Raw genomic sequence first — 15674 nt, forward strand, 5'->3', positions numbered from 1 at the left:
CATCAACACACACACACCAGTACACTACCATCAACACACACACCTTTACACTACCATCAACACACACACACCAGTACACTACCATCAACACACACACCTTTACACTACCATCAACACACACACCAGTACACTACACTCAACACACACACCTTTACACTACCATCAACACACACACACCAGTACACTACCATCAACACACACACACCATGACACTACACTCAACACATACACCAGTACACTACCATCAACACACACACACCTTTACACTACCATCAACACACACACCAGTACACTACCATCAACACACACACCAGTACACTGCACTCAACACATACACCAGTACACTACACTCAACACACACACCAGTACACTACACTCAACACACACACCAGTACACAACCATCAACACACACACCAGTACACTACCATCAACACACACACCAGTACACTACACTCAACACACACACCAGTACACTACCATCAACACACACACCAGTACACTACCATCAACACACACACCAGTACACTACCATCAACACACACACACCAGTACACTACACTCAACACACACACCAGTACACTACCATCAACACACACACCTTTACACTACCATCAACATACACACCTTTACACTACCATCAACACACACACCTTTACACTACCATCAACACACACACCTTTAAACTACCATCAACACACACACCTTTACACTACCATCAACACACACACCACAGATGTACATAACCAGTGCTCAGCTGTTTGACTGTTTAGCGGTCAGTAATGAATTACAGTATAGAAATGCATCTTACTGCCAGTTTGAGAGCCCTGGTCACAGGAATATTAGTTGCATTGGTATTCACAGCACTGCCTAAAGATGTACAAAATGCTTTACATCAGGCATGTGTGATACAGATACAAAACAACATACCACTTACGGTGGGTGTCCCCTTAAAGTTGACTAGCAACAACAAATGGGACCTAAAAGACACCCACCATGAGTGCCCCACAAAATTTTCCCAAGAAGAGGCAAAAAAAAACAAAAAAAACACAACAAACTAAAAACCAGGAAGCAAACCAAAAAGTGTAGCAAAACAAAAACAGGGAAAATCAAATGAAAGACCTGTAACAGTAAGGGTGTGTGTGTGTGTGTGTGTGTGTGTGTGTGTGTGTGTCTGGGTGTGTGTGTGTGTGTGTGTCTGGGTGTGTGTCTGGGTGTGTGTGTATGTGTGTGTCTGTGTGTGTGTGTGTGTGTGTGTGTGTGTAATCTCGCTTTAATTCTGTCTAAATCCGTGAAGAGTCTTATGACTATTGCGAGGTTGTGAGGGGCGAAATTAATTTCAAACCAAGATCTTGAGTTTCCCCAAAACACATAACACGCATTATGTAACTTCTTCAACCTTTTATGCCCTGCATTCTGGATTCTTGTATAGCTTTGTGTTCTAAGAAACAGGGTTCTGTAATAACTGGTGACTAAATGGAGTTATAACAATACTCGTTTATCTATTACTGTGGTAATTACACTTTATACTTGATAAAGGGTTTAGTTAGACAGTATACTACAGATAAAAAGGTATCTATAAACTAAGATTTGATATACTATAAACTGTTCCACATACATTATAATGTGCATCAGTGGACATATAGTAATCTAGTGTAGCAGTTGTCTCTGCTGTGCTCACCCAGAGGGAGCTGAAGTGTTGTTGGGGGTCTGGGTCCAGAACAGGAACTTTCAAACACTACACCTGTTGAGTGGGGTCTGTTGGGGAGCTGGGACCTGCAGCCAAAGGAGGGAGATGTCAGTGACAGTTCATCTAATCTGTCTGGTTCCAGTATTATGTAGAGTTGTGTTGTCTCTCTTGTCGTGATGTGTGATTTGTTTTATATATATATGATTTATTTTGAATCCCAGCCCCCGTCCCCGCAGGAGGCCTTTTGCCTTTTGGTAGGCCGTCATTGTAAATAAGATTTTGTTCTTAACTGACTTGCCTAGTTAAATAAAGGTTAAATAAAAATAAATAAATACAATCTCTAGAGGTCAGGCTATTAACTAGGAACTAAATGGAAGCAAACGGGTGAAAACAGGGAGAGAATAACCTGAACTTCTCCAATAACAATTTTTAAATTTGATCTAACTAGGCAAATCAGTTAAGAACACATTCTTATTTTCAATGACAGCCTAGGAACAGTGGGTTAACTGCCTTGTTCAGGGGCAGAATGACAGATTTTTACCTTTTACCAGCTCGGGGATTCGATCTTGCAACCTTCCAGTTACTAGTCCAACACTAACCACTAGGTTACCTGCTGCCCCAATGCCCATTATCACTGCAAAACTTTGTCTGTTGCAAAATGTTTTGCTACGCTTTACTATGGTGTGCACTAATGAGTACTGCCCCTATATGTAGGACCTTCCACCCCAACCTGGGATATGGATGCCTGATGAAGACCTAAGGGTCGAAATGTTATAAATAAATATGACCTGGGAGCATGAGCAGCAGTGTGCGACGTTTTCCTTTCTGTTTTCCATGAGTTAGCCTACAACCCCAGCACCTGTGGAAAGTACCTGGATGTGCGTATGTTCTTCAGGTTTTATGCACTAATGAATACACCATGCATGCTGATGTCTTTCTGAGTGCAGGTGCAGTCCCGCTGATAGACTACAGAGGGCAGTGTGACTCCCTTTGAGTGTGACTTGCCACAGGGCAGCTTCCAGTGTTTTTTGTGGAATTAAAAAAGTGCCGGTACTCACTTACATTTTTTACAAAAAATTGTGTTATGCCGTTTCACAGACGCTTTTCTCATGAAAGATGTTACCATGGAAGCACTTCTCATGAAAGATGTTCCCGTGGCAGCATTTCTCATGATAGATGTTACCATGGCAGCTCTTCTCATGATAGATGTTACCGTGGCAGCTCTTCTCATGATAGACGTTACCGTGGCAGCATTTTTCATGATAGATGTTACCATGGCAGCTCTTCTCATGATAGATGTTACCGTGGCAGCTCTTCTCATGAAAGATGTTACAATGGCAGCTCTTCTCATGAAAGATGTTACCGTGGCAGCTCTTCTCATGATAGATGTTACCGTGGCAGCTCTTCTCATGATAGATGTTACCATGGCAGCTCTTCTCATGAAAGATGTTACCGTGGCAGCTCTTCTCATGATAGATGTTACCGTGGCAGCACTTCTCCATGAGTGAAGGATGACCAGGAGAGGCTTGACCTTTCCCAGAACCTCCAGGAATGACCGCGACCTCTGACACGAGCCTGACTCCTGACACCAGGTTGACCTCCGCTGCTCTTGGGCTGCATCACTGACCAAAGGCAAACAAAGAACACACCCAGAGATATCACGGTCTCTACAACACACAGAGCTGTATGTAATGAGTGTGTACGGCATCTCTAGGTAAGGTAGGTATGCTGTTTTATTTCACGTCTGAATAGGATGCTGGGTCCTATATTAGAGACATACCTGTACTGTTCTTCACTTCTGAACTCTTGAATGGTGCACGCCTCCCCTCGTTGTGGATGTCCTGATGGACATGTTGCTTAGCAACCACCAGCTCAGCACTCAGAGGTTGCTCGGAGGGATCAGCCATTTGGTCAGCAGGTAGGGTCATGACGTCAGCAGGTAGGGTCATGACGTCAGCAGGTAGGGTCATGACGTCAGCAGGTAGGGTCATGATGTCAGCAGGCAGGGTCATGACATCAGCAGGTAGGGTCATGACGTCAGCAGGTAGGGTCATGATGTCAGCAGGTAGGGTCATGACGTCTGCAGGTAGGGTCATGATGTCAGCAGGTAGGGTCATGATGTCAGCAGGTGCTTGGTTCTGCTCTGTTCTGAGGTGGTCCAAACGGGACACACACAGCAGATACTCCTCATACACACTCAGGCCCTCTGACACCCAGCCGTTGGCTCCCCAATCTAGATGTTCACCCTCTAGTGCGACCCTAGAGGATCCATAAGGTATGATACTACTGGTTCCCTCAAGGCCTGTTTTTGGGTCCTCCTGCTCCGCCACCGCCTTCTCCTCTTTGTGTTCCTGCATTCCCAAAACTCTGTCCTCTCTCTCTCCACAACCCCCTTCCCTTGATATGAGGTCATGGGCTCTGGATAAAGGACCATATCCAGGCAACCATAGGATAGTGTCACTGTCCACTGAGGAGCAACAGTTTGTAACGCTACTGTCTCTGTCTCTTAGGCTCTCACTGATGGAAACACAATCTCTCCCCTCAGCATGAGGAGCTATTGGTTTGTGGGGAGTCTGGTCTGCCTGAGGGTTGTCTACACCAAGGAAACGTGGTTGGTCATTGTTATCCTCTTGTGGCCCAGAGAACAGGACCAGCTCCTTATGTCCAGGATTCTCTTTAAACTCAGACCCAGAAAACTCACGGCCACCTGGGGTGTGGGAGAGAGTGTGGCAGGACAGTGGGGTGGTGTATGGAAGCCTGGTCAGAGGCTCTGATTGGCCTAACATGTTTTCTCTCACATTTCTGCTTCTGACAAGATTGTGAAAGGTTCCAAGGGGGGAGACAGCAGCTCTTCCACCGACCTCGAGTTGATGCGCTGCTGAAGTAGAGTGCAAATGCGGGGAGGAAGGGGAGGTTCTGCTGAGATCCTGACTGGTCCCGAGAAAATTCTTAGCCCAGTCCAACACATGGCGTAGCTTCTGCTGCTCAGTCAGGACTGAGCCCTCCAGGAGACCGGGATCCATCTCCAGAGAACTCTCCCCGCTAACACTGTTAGACCCAGGACCACACTGCCCTCTGACCCTCTGACCCTGTGGCCACACCCAGTATCATGTGAACTACATCATCTGACCCTGTCTGCATTCCCACCGTCCCGTCCTCTCGCTGCTCCCCATTGGCACTCCAATCATACCCATGCTGAAATCGAAATGACAGAAAGTGAGATAATCTCAATGTATTAAAGCCTTGGTTGTAAGGTTGTAAACATACTGTATGTCTTCTATGCACTTAAGTAAAATCAACAGACCAGAAGTACAGACCCGAAAATAGTAGCCTACACACATATTCAACTGAAAGTGGTTTGCCATATAAACGTTTACTTGTTGCTATCATTTGCTATAAGAATAGCTTCTTACCCAGAAGTCTCTCCACTCCGGTCCCTTCAGCTGCTGAGCTGCTCACACAAACGTTGTTATAGAAACAAGACACATACTTACTCACCAAGGGAGACTGCAGCGAGAGACAGCCCACTACAGGGCTTGGCCAGTGTCTCCATAGCGACAAATGTAAATACAAATGTATACCCCCATAGAGAACGTAAATGCCTGCTTTCAAAGGACAATGCTTTATAGTAGAAACAATATTGTTTCCACATTAATAATGCAGGCATAGTCAACCACATAAATAGACCTACTCTGCAAGACCACGATACGGAGACTATGGACTGTGAAATCTGAGAAGCGACACTTGAGGTCCTTCTTTTTATTATATTTTTTACCTTTATTTAACTCCTTGACTATAATAGCTGACTGCAAGAGCACTGTGTGTCCACTTTTATACCGAGGCCTGTGCTCTTTATCGCTTTAGATTACATAAGGTTCTTTAGCTAAGTTATTGACATGTTGATTTAGTCATCATACCAAGAAAGAAAGAAAATGGCTCTGCATTCACTGTGTACAATCTCCTTTTAAACACCCGAGTCACACCATACACTAGTCACGTACAGTACACCATGGGGTAGAGTTACATAGGCATTAGGTAAACAAAATGGGTTTTAGAATTTCTATTTCAATGTACAGTCCACATAAACCACAAGCTTAAAGGCCCAGTGCAGTCAAAAACATAATTTCCCTGTGTTTTATATATATTTCCACACCTTGGGGTTGGAATGATGATAATGCTCTTCTAGTGTAAGAGCTGTTTGAAAAGGATGGAGTTAATGGACCAATAATAAAGAGTTGTCTGTTTTCCTCACAGTCGCTGCTTTTTGCTAAGTAGCTATTCTTGTCGAATTATTTTATTGAAAACAACCACAACAAGGTACTTAATTGTTACCAAGAAATGATTTGATATTGAGATAAAAAAATGGCTACATCGGACCTTTAATTAACCTTATTTGCCAATAATATTAAAATATCGTGAAATGTTTTCTGATTGAAAGTTGCGCTAATTTCAAAAGTGTTCATGCTCTTTTATGTTGAATAAATTCATTAACTTAACAGTACACCATATTCCAATATATATTCATTTGGGGGGCTTTATTGTGGCAGTATTAACATATAAAACAACCATGTTTTTCTTTGAACATACAAACATTCAAAATTCACTTTACAAAGTTCATAAGGCTTTGTGTTCCAGCAGTGGTCAAACAACTGAAAACTTGCTCTTTTTTTTTCAATTTACTCCCAGAGTTGTTTTAAAAGAGAATAACAAAAACAAGTCCTACAAACTGATAACAACAAACAGCTACGGAGGGTAACGCTGCTATCCGTGCAAAACACGTTACATGCCCATTTAACATCGAAATAATCTATGAAAGAACATCTCCTTCCATCTGTACCATGTGATGTCTTACAGGTTTGCATATACGTGTCATACACCTGGACGATCTTTTTTAATCAGATCACTTAAGAGAAAGTGGGTGGTACGTATGACATCAACTCATGTGATTGCATGTTGTTTTTTAATCACAGTATTTGTGCCGAGCAGTCTTGACGGCCAAATCAGCAGTGTATAAATTGCATTTCAGTCTTTCAACTTGTGATGACATAGCTTTATCACTAGCATGGTACTTTCAACTCTCAGTCCTTAAACACTGATTGAAAAACATTAAAAACAAACTAAACATGTTCTGTAGCTCAAATAAAAGAGCTTCATTGTGGGCAGTTTCCCTGCTAAGAAAACATGATAGAAAGGCCGAGAAATAGATAATACAAAGGAGAATGCTACGGTGTTAGTGGGCTTCAGAACTTTATCGTCCACAGAATACCACGGCCTTTGTCATAGGCTGACTTGTTATGATATGGATAACATGATGTGTGTGTCCATGCTAACATCATCAGTGACATCTGTTAGCAATAAGGTCAGGTGTTAGACATCTAGCTATGTTTATGGTCACAGACACATAAAAGCAACCTATTCTACTTGAGACACAATTCCAAATGGACAATAGTCCCCATGTTTTGAAATGCAGTATCAAACGTGCTGGATTTAAATCAAATGAATCTGCTAAACTGGTTTATGGTTCTACATGATCACTGGTTTCATTATGCATTTCCTCTGACCATCATTATAGAATTTAATTTCTTGCCATCTGATTGGCTTCTTTTAATGCCCCAAAAATGTCCGGCGGACAGTTGGCTTCTAGTGGCTTTCAGAATAACGAACGCTGAACTGAAAACCCCCTACACCTCGCACAACGTCACTCAAGGTTATTCTGTGCACTACCCACTGTGCACTACCCACTGTGCACTACCCACTTGCTAAAATATGGATGTCGTGCATGCATCTAAGCTGGAAGGTAACCTACACATGGGTTGCTTACCAGGGAAAGACACAAAGAAAGAAAGTTCTGCACCACGATTGGCTTTTCTCTATATAACAGTATTTACAGACGAAGGCATGCAGTCTGCAGCTCAGAGCTCATCCACGGCATGAGTGAGGTCAGGCACACTAAAGGGTGTGGCCTATTAACAAAGTACTGACGCTAGGGCATGTCTTATTGTACATGTGTATACATTAGGCCTATACATTGTGTTATACTTGTGTGTGTGTGTGTGTGTGTGTGTGTGTGTGTGTGTGTGTGTGTGTGTACCTTGAAAGTGTGTAATGTCTCTGAGAAAAAGAAAACAAGTATGTTTTGAAGTCAGTGCCGTGGGAGAACATCTCCTTGGTTCAGCCCACTGTTTAAAGCTGGTTACGCATAACGTTATCGTTTCTTCACATGAACACACATTTGATGATTACACTGTGGCTAATAGAATAGGGGTAATGAGAGTGATTTCTGTGGTCATCCTACAGTACTGCAGACGAGTTAAATACATTGTGGGTCATTAGATTACTTGTAAATTGGGACCAGAAGATTGAGCTGTGACAATGAGTCAGTGCCTGTGTGTTAGAGAATAAAAGATACAGAATTTAACTGACATTTATGGCTACAAACCTGTTGAGATATAATGATAGGGTTAATTAAAGGATATTTTATATTCACAAAATGTTTACGACTATAAAGTAAGTTGTGTGTTTCAATGTGGTGTTCGTTTAGATCATATTGTGTTTGCACACACAGAGACATAATTCAACGTGCGTACGTCCTTTCCTGAGAATACGGTCAAAATTGATATACACTCAGTGGCCAGTTTATTAGGTTCCCCCCGTTCACAAAAATGATTCACTCCTACAGATAGTGAGTCAGGTGGCCGTGTCTTGCTATATAAAGCAGGCAGACAGGCAGGGAGGCATTCAGATACTGTTCCATTGAATGTCAGAATGGGCAAAACCAGTGCCCTAAGTGACTTTGTATGTGGTATGATCGTAGGAGCTAGGTGCGCTGAATTCAGGCTGTTCTGGAGGCTAGATTAGTATACCTAATAAACTGGCCACTATGTGTATTTTGCTATTTCGGCTGATCAGAATTCTGTTCATGCTGTATTACCTTTCACTCACAACCAATGAATCTGAACATGTTTTTCCCCAACAAACAGCTGCTTCTCTCAATATTACTGTACTTAAGGTAACATAATAAGTAGATAGACTGACAGCTGTATGGCCCTCCCATTCAAACCATCACTTACCAATCATCTGCCACGATGCTTCACCAATATCTTACTAATGCATCATCTTATTGGTCAGCCACTACAATCATAAAATAACAGCCATGAATGACTTTCCTTTTCTATACAGCCTGGCATTTCAGTTCCGACTGACCATGAGATATACAGTACCTTCGGACAGTTTTTAGACCCCTTGCCTTTTTCCTCCTTTTGTTACGTTACAGCCTTATTCTAAAATGGATTAAATACATACAAATCCTCAGCCATCTACACACAATACCCCATAATGACAATACCCCATAATACCCCATAATGACAAAGTGAAAACAGTTTTTTTTTAAATGTTTGCAAATTTAACTAAAACCAGAAATATCTTATTTACATAAGTATTCAGACCCTTTACTATGAGACTCGAAATTGAGCTCAGGTGCATCCTGTTTCCATTGATCATCCTTGAGATGTTTCTACAACTTGATGGGAGTCTACCTGTGGTAAATTTAATTGATTGGACATGATGTGGAAAGGCACCCTCCTGTCTATATAAGGTCTCACAGTTGAGAGTGCATGTCAGAGCAAAAACCAAAGGAGAGCCGCACACTCTAGGAGCTCAGATGCAAAAATGTAATATCCAACGTTTCTGCTTGGCTGTCGAAACGTTGGATATTACATTTTTGCATCTGAGCTCCTAGAGTGTGACTCTCCTTTATTTTCAAGTGTTCTACTCCGCTAGCCAGCACCTCGCCTAAATAGGCATGCGTTTCTGTTTCTTCTAGAACAAAAACCAAGCCTTGAGATCGAAGGAATTGTCCGTACAGCTCCGAGACAGGATTGTTTCAAGACACAGATCTGGGGAAGAATACCCCCAAAAAATTATGCAGCATTGAAGGTCCCCAAGAACACAGTGGCCTTCATCATTCAAAAATAGAAGAAGTTTTGAACCATCAAGACTCTTCCTAGAGTTGGCTGCCAGGCCAAACTGAGCAATCGGGGTTGAAGGGCCTTGGTCAGGGAGGTTACCATAAGCCAGATGGTCACTCTGACAGAGTTTTAGAGTTCCTCTGTGGAGATGGGAGAACCTTCCAGAAGGACAACCATCTCTGCAGCACTCTATCAATCAGGCCTTTATGGTAGAGTGCCCAGATGGAAGCCACTCCTTAGTAAAACACACATGACAGCACGCTTGGAGTTTGCCAAAAGGCACCTAAAGAACAAGATTGAACTCTTTGGCCTGAATGCCAAGTGTCACATCTGGAGGAAACCTGGCACCATCCCTACGGTGAAGCACAGTGGAGGCAGCTTCATGCTGTGGGGATGTTTTTCAGCGGCAGGGACTGGGAGACTGGTCAGGATTGAGAGAAAGATGAACGGAGCAAAGTACAGAGCGATCCTTGATGAAAACCTGCTCCAGAACGCTCAGATCCTCAGACTGGGGGCGAAGGTTCACCTTCCAACAAGACAACAACCCTAAGCACACATCCAAGACAACGCAGGAGGGGCTTCGGGACAAGTCTCTGAATGTCCTTGAGTGGCCCAGCCAGAACCCGATCGAACATCTTTGGAGAGACCTGAAAATAGCTGTGCAGCAACGCTCCCCATCCAACCTGACAGAGCTTGAGAAGATCTGCAGAGAAGAATGGGAGAAACTCCCCAAATACAGGTGTAGCGTTATACCCAAGAAGACTCGAGGCTGTAAGGTACTTCAACAAAGTACTGACTAAAAGGTTTCAATAATCATGTAAATGTGATATTTCTGGTCTTTATTTTTAATAAATTAACAACAATTTCTAAAAACCTGTTTTTGCTTTGTAATTATTGGGTATTGTGTACAGATTGATGAGGGGAAAAAAAACAATTTAATCCATTTTAGAATAAGGCTGTAACCTCACAAAATGTGGAATAAGTCAAGGGGTCTGAATACTTTCCGAAAGGCACTGTATTCTACTGTTGCTAACATCACATATTTATGTTAAAACTCTCAAATCCACTTGCCAGGTGACTGACTGAAACCTTCAATAATATCACATTTAGTTCAACACAAACAGACAGTTAACCAAACCTGTGCCACCTGACTCCAATGACATCAGAGAATCTGAAACAGTTAATCTGTGTTGTAAAAGATTGTGCTATATCTTTGTAGTAAAACCCATGGTGCTACCAGTCAAGTCGAGTGACAGTAGTCTTTAAAAATAGTTGACTTTGACCCCCAACCCATAGCTTCAATAAACTTGTAAGTAGATCCTCTGACTGAAAAATTCCTGAAATACTTTGCATCACATTTATTTTTTACAAAACATTAAAAAGAACTTTAAAGATTTATTTAGATCAATATTCATTTTTTTTTGTAAATTTACATATATACACTATATATACAAAAGTATGTGGACACCCCTTCAAATGAGTGGATTGGGCTATTTCAGCCACACCCGTTGCTGTCAGGTGTATACAATCGATTACATAACCATGCAATGTCCATTGACAAACATTGGCAGTAGAATGGCCTTACTGAAGAGCTCAGTGGCCTTCAACGTGGCACTGTCATAGGATGCCACCTTTCCAACAAGTAATTTCTTCAAATTTCTGCCCTGCTAGAGCTTTCCCAGTCAACTGTAAGTGCTGCTACTGTGAAGTGGACAATGGCCAAAACAGTGGACAAAAGCAACAATGGCTCAGCCGCGAAGTGGTAGGCCACACAAGCTCACAGAACGGGACCGCCGAGTGCTGACGCGCATAGCAACACTCACTACCGAGTTCCAAACTGCCTCTGGAAGCAACGTCAGCACAATAACTGTTTGTCGGGAGCTTCATGAAATGGGTTTCCATCCACAGACAAGCCTAAGATCCCCATGCACAGTGCCAAGCGTCGGCTGAAGTGGTGTAAAGCTTGCCGCCATTCGACTCTGGAGTGATGAATCACTCTTCACCATCTGGCAGTCTGACGGACGAATCTGGGTTTGGCGGATCCCAGGAGAACGCTACCTGCCCGAATGCATAGTGCCAACTCTAAAGTTTGGTGGAGGAGGAATAATGGTCTGGGGAAGTTTTTCATGGGTAGGACTAGGCCCCTTAGTTCAAGTGAAAGGAAATCTTAATGCTGCAGCATACAATGACATTCTAGAAGATTCTGTGCTTCCAACTTTGTGGCAACAGTTTTGGGAAGGCCCTTTCCTGTTTCAGCATGACAATGCCCCCATGCACGAAGTGAAGTCTATACAGAAATGGTTTGTCAAGATCGGTGGGGAAGAACTTGACTGGCCTGCACAGAGCCCTGACCTCAACCCCATCTAACACCTTTGGGATGAATTGGAACGCCGACTGTGAGCCAGGCTTAATTGCCCAACATCAGTGCCCAACCTCACTAATGATTTTGTGGCTGAATGGAAGCAAGTCCCCACAGCAATGTTCCAACATCTAGTGGAAAGCTTTCCCAGAAGAGTGGAGGCTGTTATAGCAGCAAAGGGGGTACCAACTCCATATTAATGCCCATGATTTTGGAATGAAATGTTCGACAAGCAGGTGTCCACATACTTTTGGTCATGTAGTGTATCTATCTGTAGGCTGTGGCTGTTATGTTGCCAGTGATATAGGGTTGCTCTCAGATCTATGTTCTCTCTCTGTCCCGCCCACTCCGCCATTACTGACAGTGTCTGGGATCAATCACTGACTCTGTTATGTTGCCAGTGATATAGGGTTGCTCTCAGATCTATGTTCTCTCTCTGTCCCGCCCACTCCGCCATTACTGACAGTGTCTGGGATCAATCACTGACTCTGTTATGTTGCCAGTGATATAGGGTTGCTCTCAGATCTATGTTCTCTCTCTGTCCCGCCCACTCCGCCATTACTGACAGTGTCTGGGATCAACCACTGACTCTGTTATGAAGAGGAGAGTCAATCAAATGAGCTCCAGAGACATATTTGTCTCGTACCTACTAGAAAATCACTGTCCAATCACAACCAATACCCATCAGCGTGTCAGCATCAGGAGCGAGCAGACAGAAACATGGTACAGAGTGAAAGCAACCCTCCCTCAACTTTCCTCCTCTTCCTACTCCTCCATTTCTCTTTCCACTCTCGTGTCTCCTCTCCTCTTCAGTCCCATCCCAGCCTCTCCATGACCATGCTGATCTTACAGAGGATCCAGCGGCGCAGTGGGCAGTAGTACTCGTAGTGGAACTGCTCAAACTCAGGTGTCTGCCTGATCTCGTGCAAAAACGACACGTCTATGTCCGACTCCAGCAGCAGCAGCAGCATCGGTACGGCAACCAGCAGCACCCCTATCACCATGGCGATGAGGCGGACCGCGCTCAGCACGCACGTGTTCACCCGCTCATTCTTCGTCAGGAGGCGGAGCCCGCTACCTAACATGCTCCTCCCCACCACACGTGCACGCTCGAAGGCACGGTCACGCACCCTCTCGGCCACCAGCTGGGCCTGGATGTCAGGGTCAGCATGTAGCTCTCTCAGCAGGCGAGCAGGGCTCTGGATGGGGCTCTGGAACAGCAGGTCAACCCCTCCCTGGCCGTCGTCCACCGGCGTGGGCAGCATGCTGGCACAGGGGTTGTACACCAACTCAGAGATGGTCAGGACTCCACTCGTCTCCTCTTCCTCCTCATCCTCTTCCTGCCCCTCTGCCTCCCCCCCAGGCCTGGTAGGGGCCTCCTCCTCCTTGTGCTGCCCCAGAGCAGAGCCCTCCAGCCACTCCAGCTCTCGTTCCGTGGGGGTGGTAGATGGCTTCAGGGGGGACAAGTGAACAGAGTCCTTCAGAGCCAGTAGTCCTGTAAAAAAAAGAAAGAGCTGATATTCGCTTATTCTTATCTACTTATTTACCCTATTGAGTTCAGTGATAGGCTATCGAGTTTCATGTCAAAACCAATAGCTGATTGTAAAATAAATCTGGATATTAACTGACTGGAGAATGTCGTCGTCCTACAGCTTGGCTCCTCTGAGCGACAAAATAGCTGTCATTGGGTGCCTCTGCTCTTTCAGCCACTCCCTGAGATCACTACGGTGTGTTTGTGCATCCTTGTGTGTGCATCTGTATGTGTGTTTGTGCCTCTGTATATGTGTGTGTGTGCCTCTGTATGTGTGTGTGTGTGTGTGCATCTGTATGTGTGTGTGTGTGCCTCTGTATGTGTGTGTGTGTGCCTCTGTATGTGTGTGTGCCTCTGTATGTGTGTGTGTGTGCATCTGTATGTGTGTGTTTGTGCCTCTGTATGTGTGTGTGTGTGCATCTGTATGTGTGTGTGTGTGTGTGCATCTGTATGTGTGTGTGTGTGCATCTGTATGTGTGTGTGTGTGCATCTGTATGTGTGTGTGTGTGCATCTGTATGTGTGTGTGCATCTGTATGTGTGTGTGTGTGTGCATCTGTATGTGTGTGTGTGTGCATGTGTGCGTCTGTTTTAGAAAGTAATGGCAATAATAAGCTGACGATAAAGAATATGTAAGAGGCTATTATCCACAAACTCCAACACTAGAACACAGAACAGACTCCAACACTAGAACACAGAACAAACTCCAACACTAGAACACAGAACAGACTCCAACACTAGAACACAGAACAGACTCCAACACTAGAACACAGAACAGACTCCAACACTAGAACACAGAACAGACTCCAACACTAGAACACAGAACAGACTCCAACACTAGAACACAGAACAGACTCCAACACTAGAACACAGAACAGACTCCAACACTAGAACACAGAACAGACTCCAACACTAGAACACAGAACAGACTCCAACACTAGAACACAGAACAAACTCCAACACTAGAACACAGAACAGACTCCAACACTAGAACACAGAACAGACTCCAACACTAGAACACAGAACAGACTCCAACACTAGAACAGACTCCAACACTAGAACACAGAACAGACTCCAACACTAGAACACAGAACAGACTTCAACACTAGAACACAGAACAGACTCCAACACTAGAACAGACTCCAACACTAGAACACAGAACAGACTCCAACACTAGAACAGACTCCAACACTAGAACACAGAACAGACTCCAACACTAGAACAGACTCCAACACTAGAACACAGAACAGACTCCAACACTAGAACAGACTCCAACACTAGAACACAGAACCGACTCCAACACAGAACAGACTCCAACACTAGAACACAGAACAGACTCCAACACTAGAACACTGATCAGACTCCAACACGAGAACACAGAATAGACTCCAACACTAGAACATAGAACAGACTCCAACACTAGAACACAGAACAGACAGTGTGTGTACAGCACATCTTCATACCCTCCTGAGGTGATAAAAGACTCAAGGCTGTTCAGTATTTCAGAGGCATATCTGAAGCTTGAACATACAGGATAATTATATGTATATTGTGTTTGTATGTATGTATGTATGTATGTATGTATGTATGTATGTGTGTATGTGTGTGTGTGGGGGTTTAAAATAGGCCCAGCTGTCTTCCTGCTGTGGATTAGGAAATGTCTCTGGGCTAAACTCCCAGTGATGTGTGACTCACTGCCAGTTTGCATTTCTCCCGTACCTCACAAGAGACATGATGGGCATACACATTCCCCATCTGCTGGGCCACTTCTAAGACAAACACACAGCGTATGAGCAAGTTGTACATATTGTATATAACACAATGCCTTCATTAGGCTAAGACCACATCTACTGTAAGAGTATACAGCCAAACACACACATTTACTGGACCAACAAAACTGCTCAGTAACTATGCCAACGATTCAAAACCTTTGGGCACAGAAAGAGAGAGAGAGAGAGAGAGAGAGAGAGAGAGAGAGAGAGAGAGAGAGAGCCGAGAGAGAAGAGAGAGAGAGAGAGAGAGAGAGAGAGAGAGAGAGAGAGAGAGAGAGAGAGAGAGAGAGAGAGAGAGAGAGAGAGAGAGAGAGAGAAGAGGAGAGCAGAGAGAGAGAGAGAGAGAGAGAGAGAGAGAG

At 44.0% G+C, this 15674-nt stretch overlaps 2 protein-coding genes across 2 annotated transcripts in view; both read right to left on the bottom strand.

Annotated features, from left to right (window-relative positions):
- Nucleotides 1-5157, bottom strand: part of LOC109875527 (uncharacterized) — an 18031-nt gene extending 12874 nt beyond the window's left edge. The window contains exons 1-5 of the mRNA XM_031817444.1: nucleotides 5102-5157; nucleotides 3469-4883; nucleotides 3172-3310; nucleotides 1680-1774; nucleotides 810-868 (exon numbers count right to left, since the gene is read on the bottom strand). Coding sequence (XP_031673304.1) covers nucleotides 810-868; nucleotides 1680-1774; nucleotides 3172-3310; nucleotides 3469-4711 — 1536 coding nt within the window. The 5' untranslated portion in view covers nucleotides 4712-4883; nucleotides 5102-5157. The remainder of the gene's footprint in view (nucleotides 1-809; nucleotides 869-1679; nucleotides 1775-3171; nucleotides 3311-3468; nucleotides 4884-5101) is intronic.
- Nucleotides 5158-10572: 5415 nt separating this feature from the next.
- The window catches only part of frmd3 (FERM domain containing 3), an 84326-nt gene continuing 79224 nt past the window's right edge, over nucleotides 10573-15674 (bottom strand). Inside the window, exon 14 of the mRNA XM_031817452.1 lies at nucleotides 10573-13509. Within this exon, the coding sequence (XP_031673312.1) occupies nucleotides 12824-13509 (686 nt within the window). The 3' untranslated portion in view covers nucleotides 10573-12823. The remainder of the gene's footprint in view (nucleotides 13510-15674) is intronic.

This window comes from Oncorhynchus kisutch, linkage group LG3 (assembly GCF_002021735.2).
Source record: "Oncorhynchus kisutch isolate 150728-3 linkage group LG3, Okis_V2, whole genome shotgun sequence".
In the NCBI taxonomy this organism is placed as follows: Eukaryota; Metazoa; Chordata; class Actinopteri; order Salmoniformes; family Salmonidae; genus Oncorhynchus; species Oncorhynchus kisutch.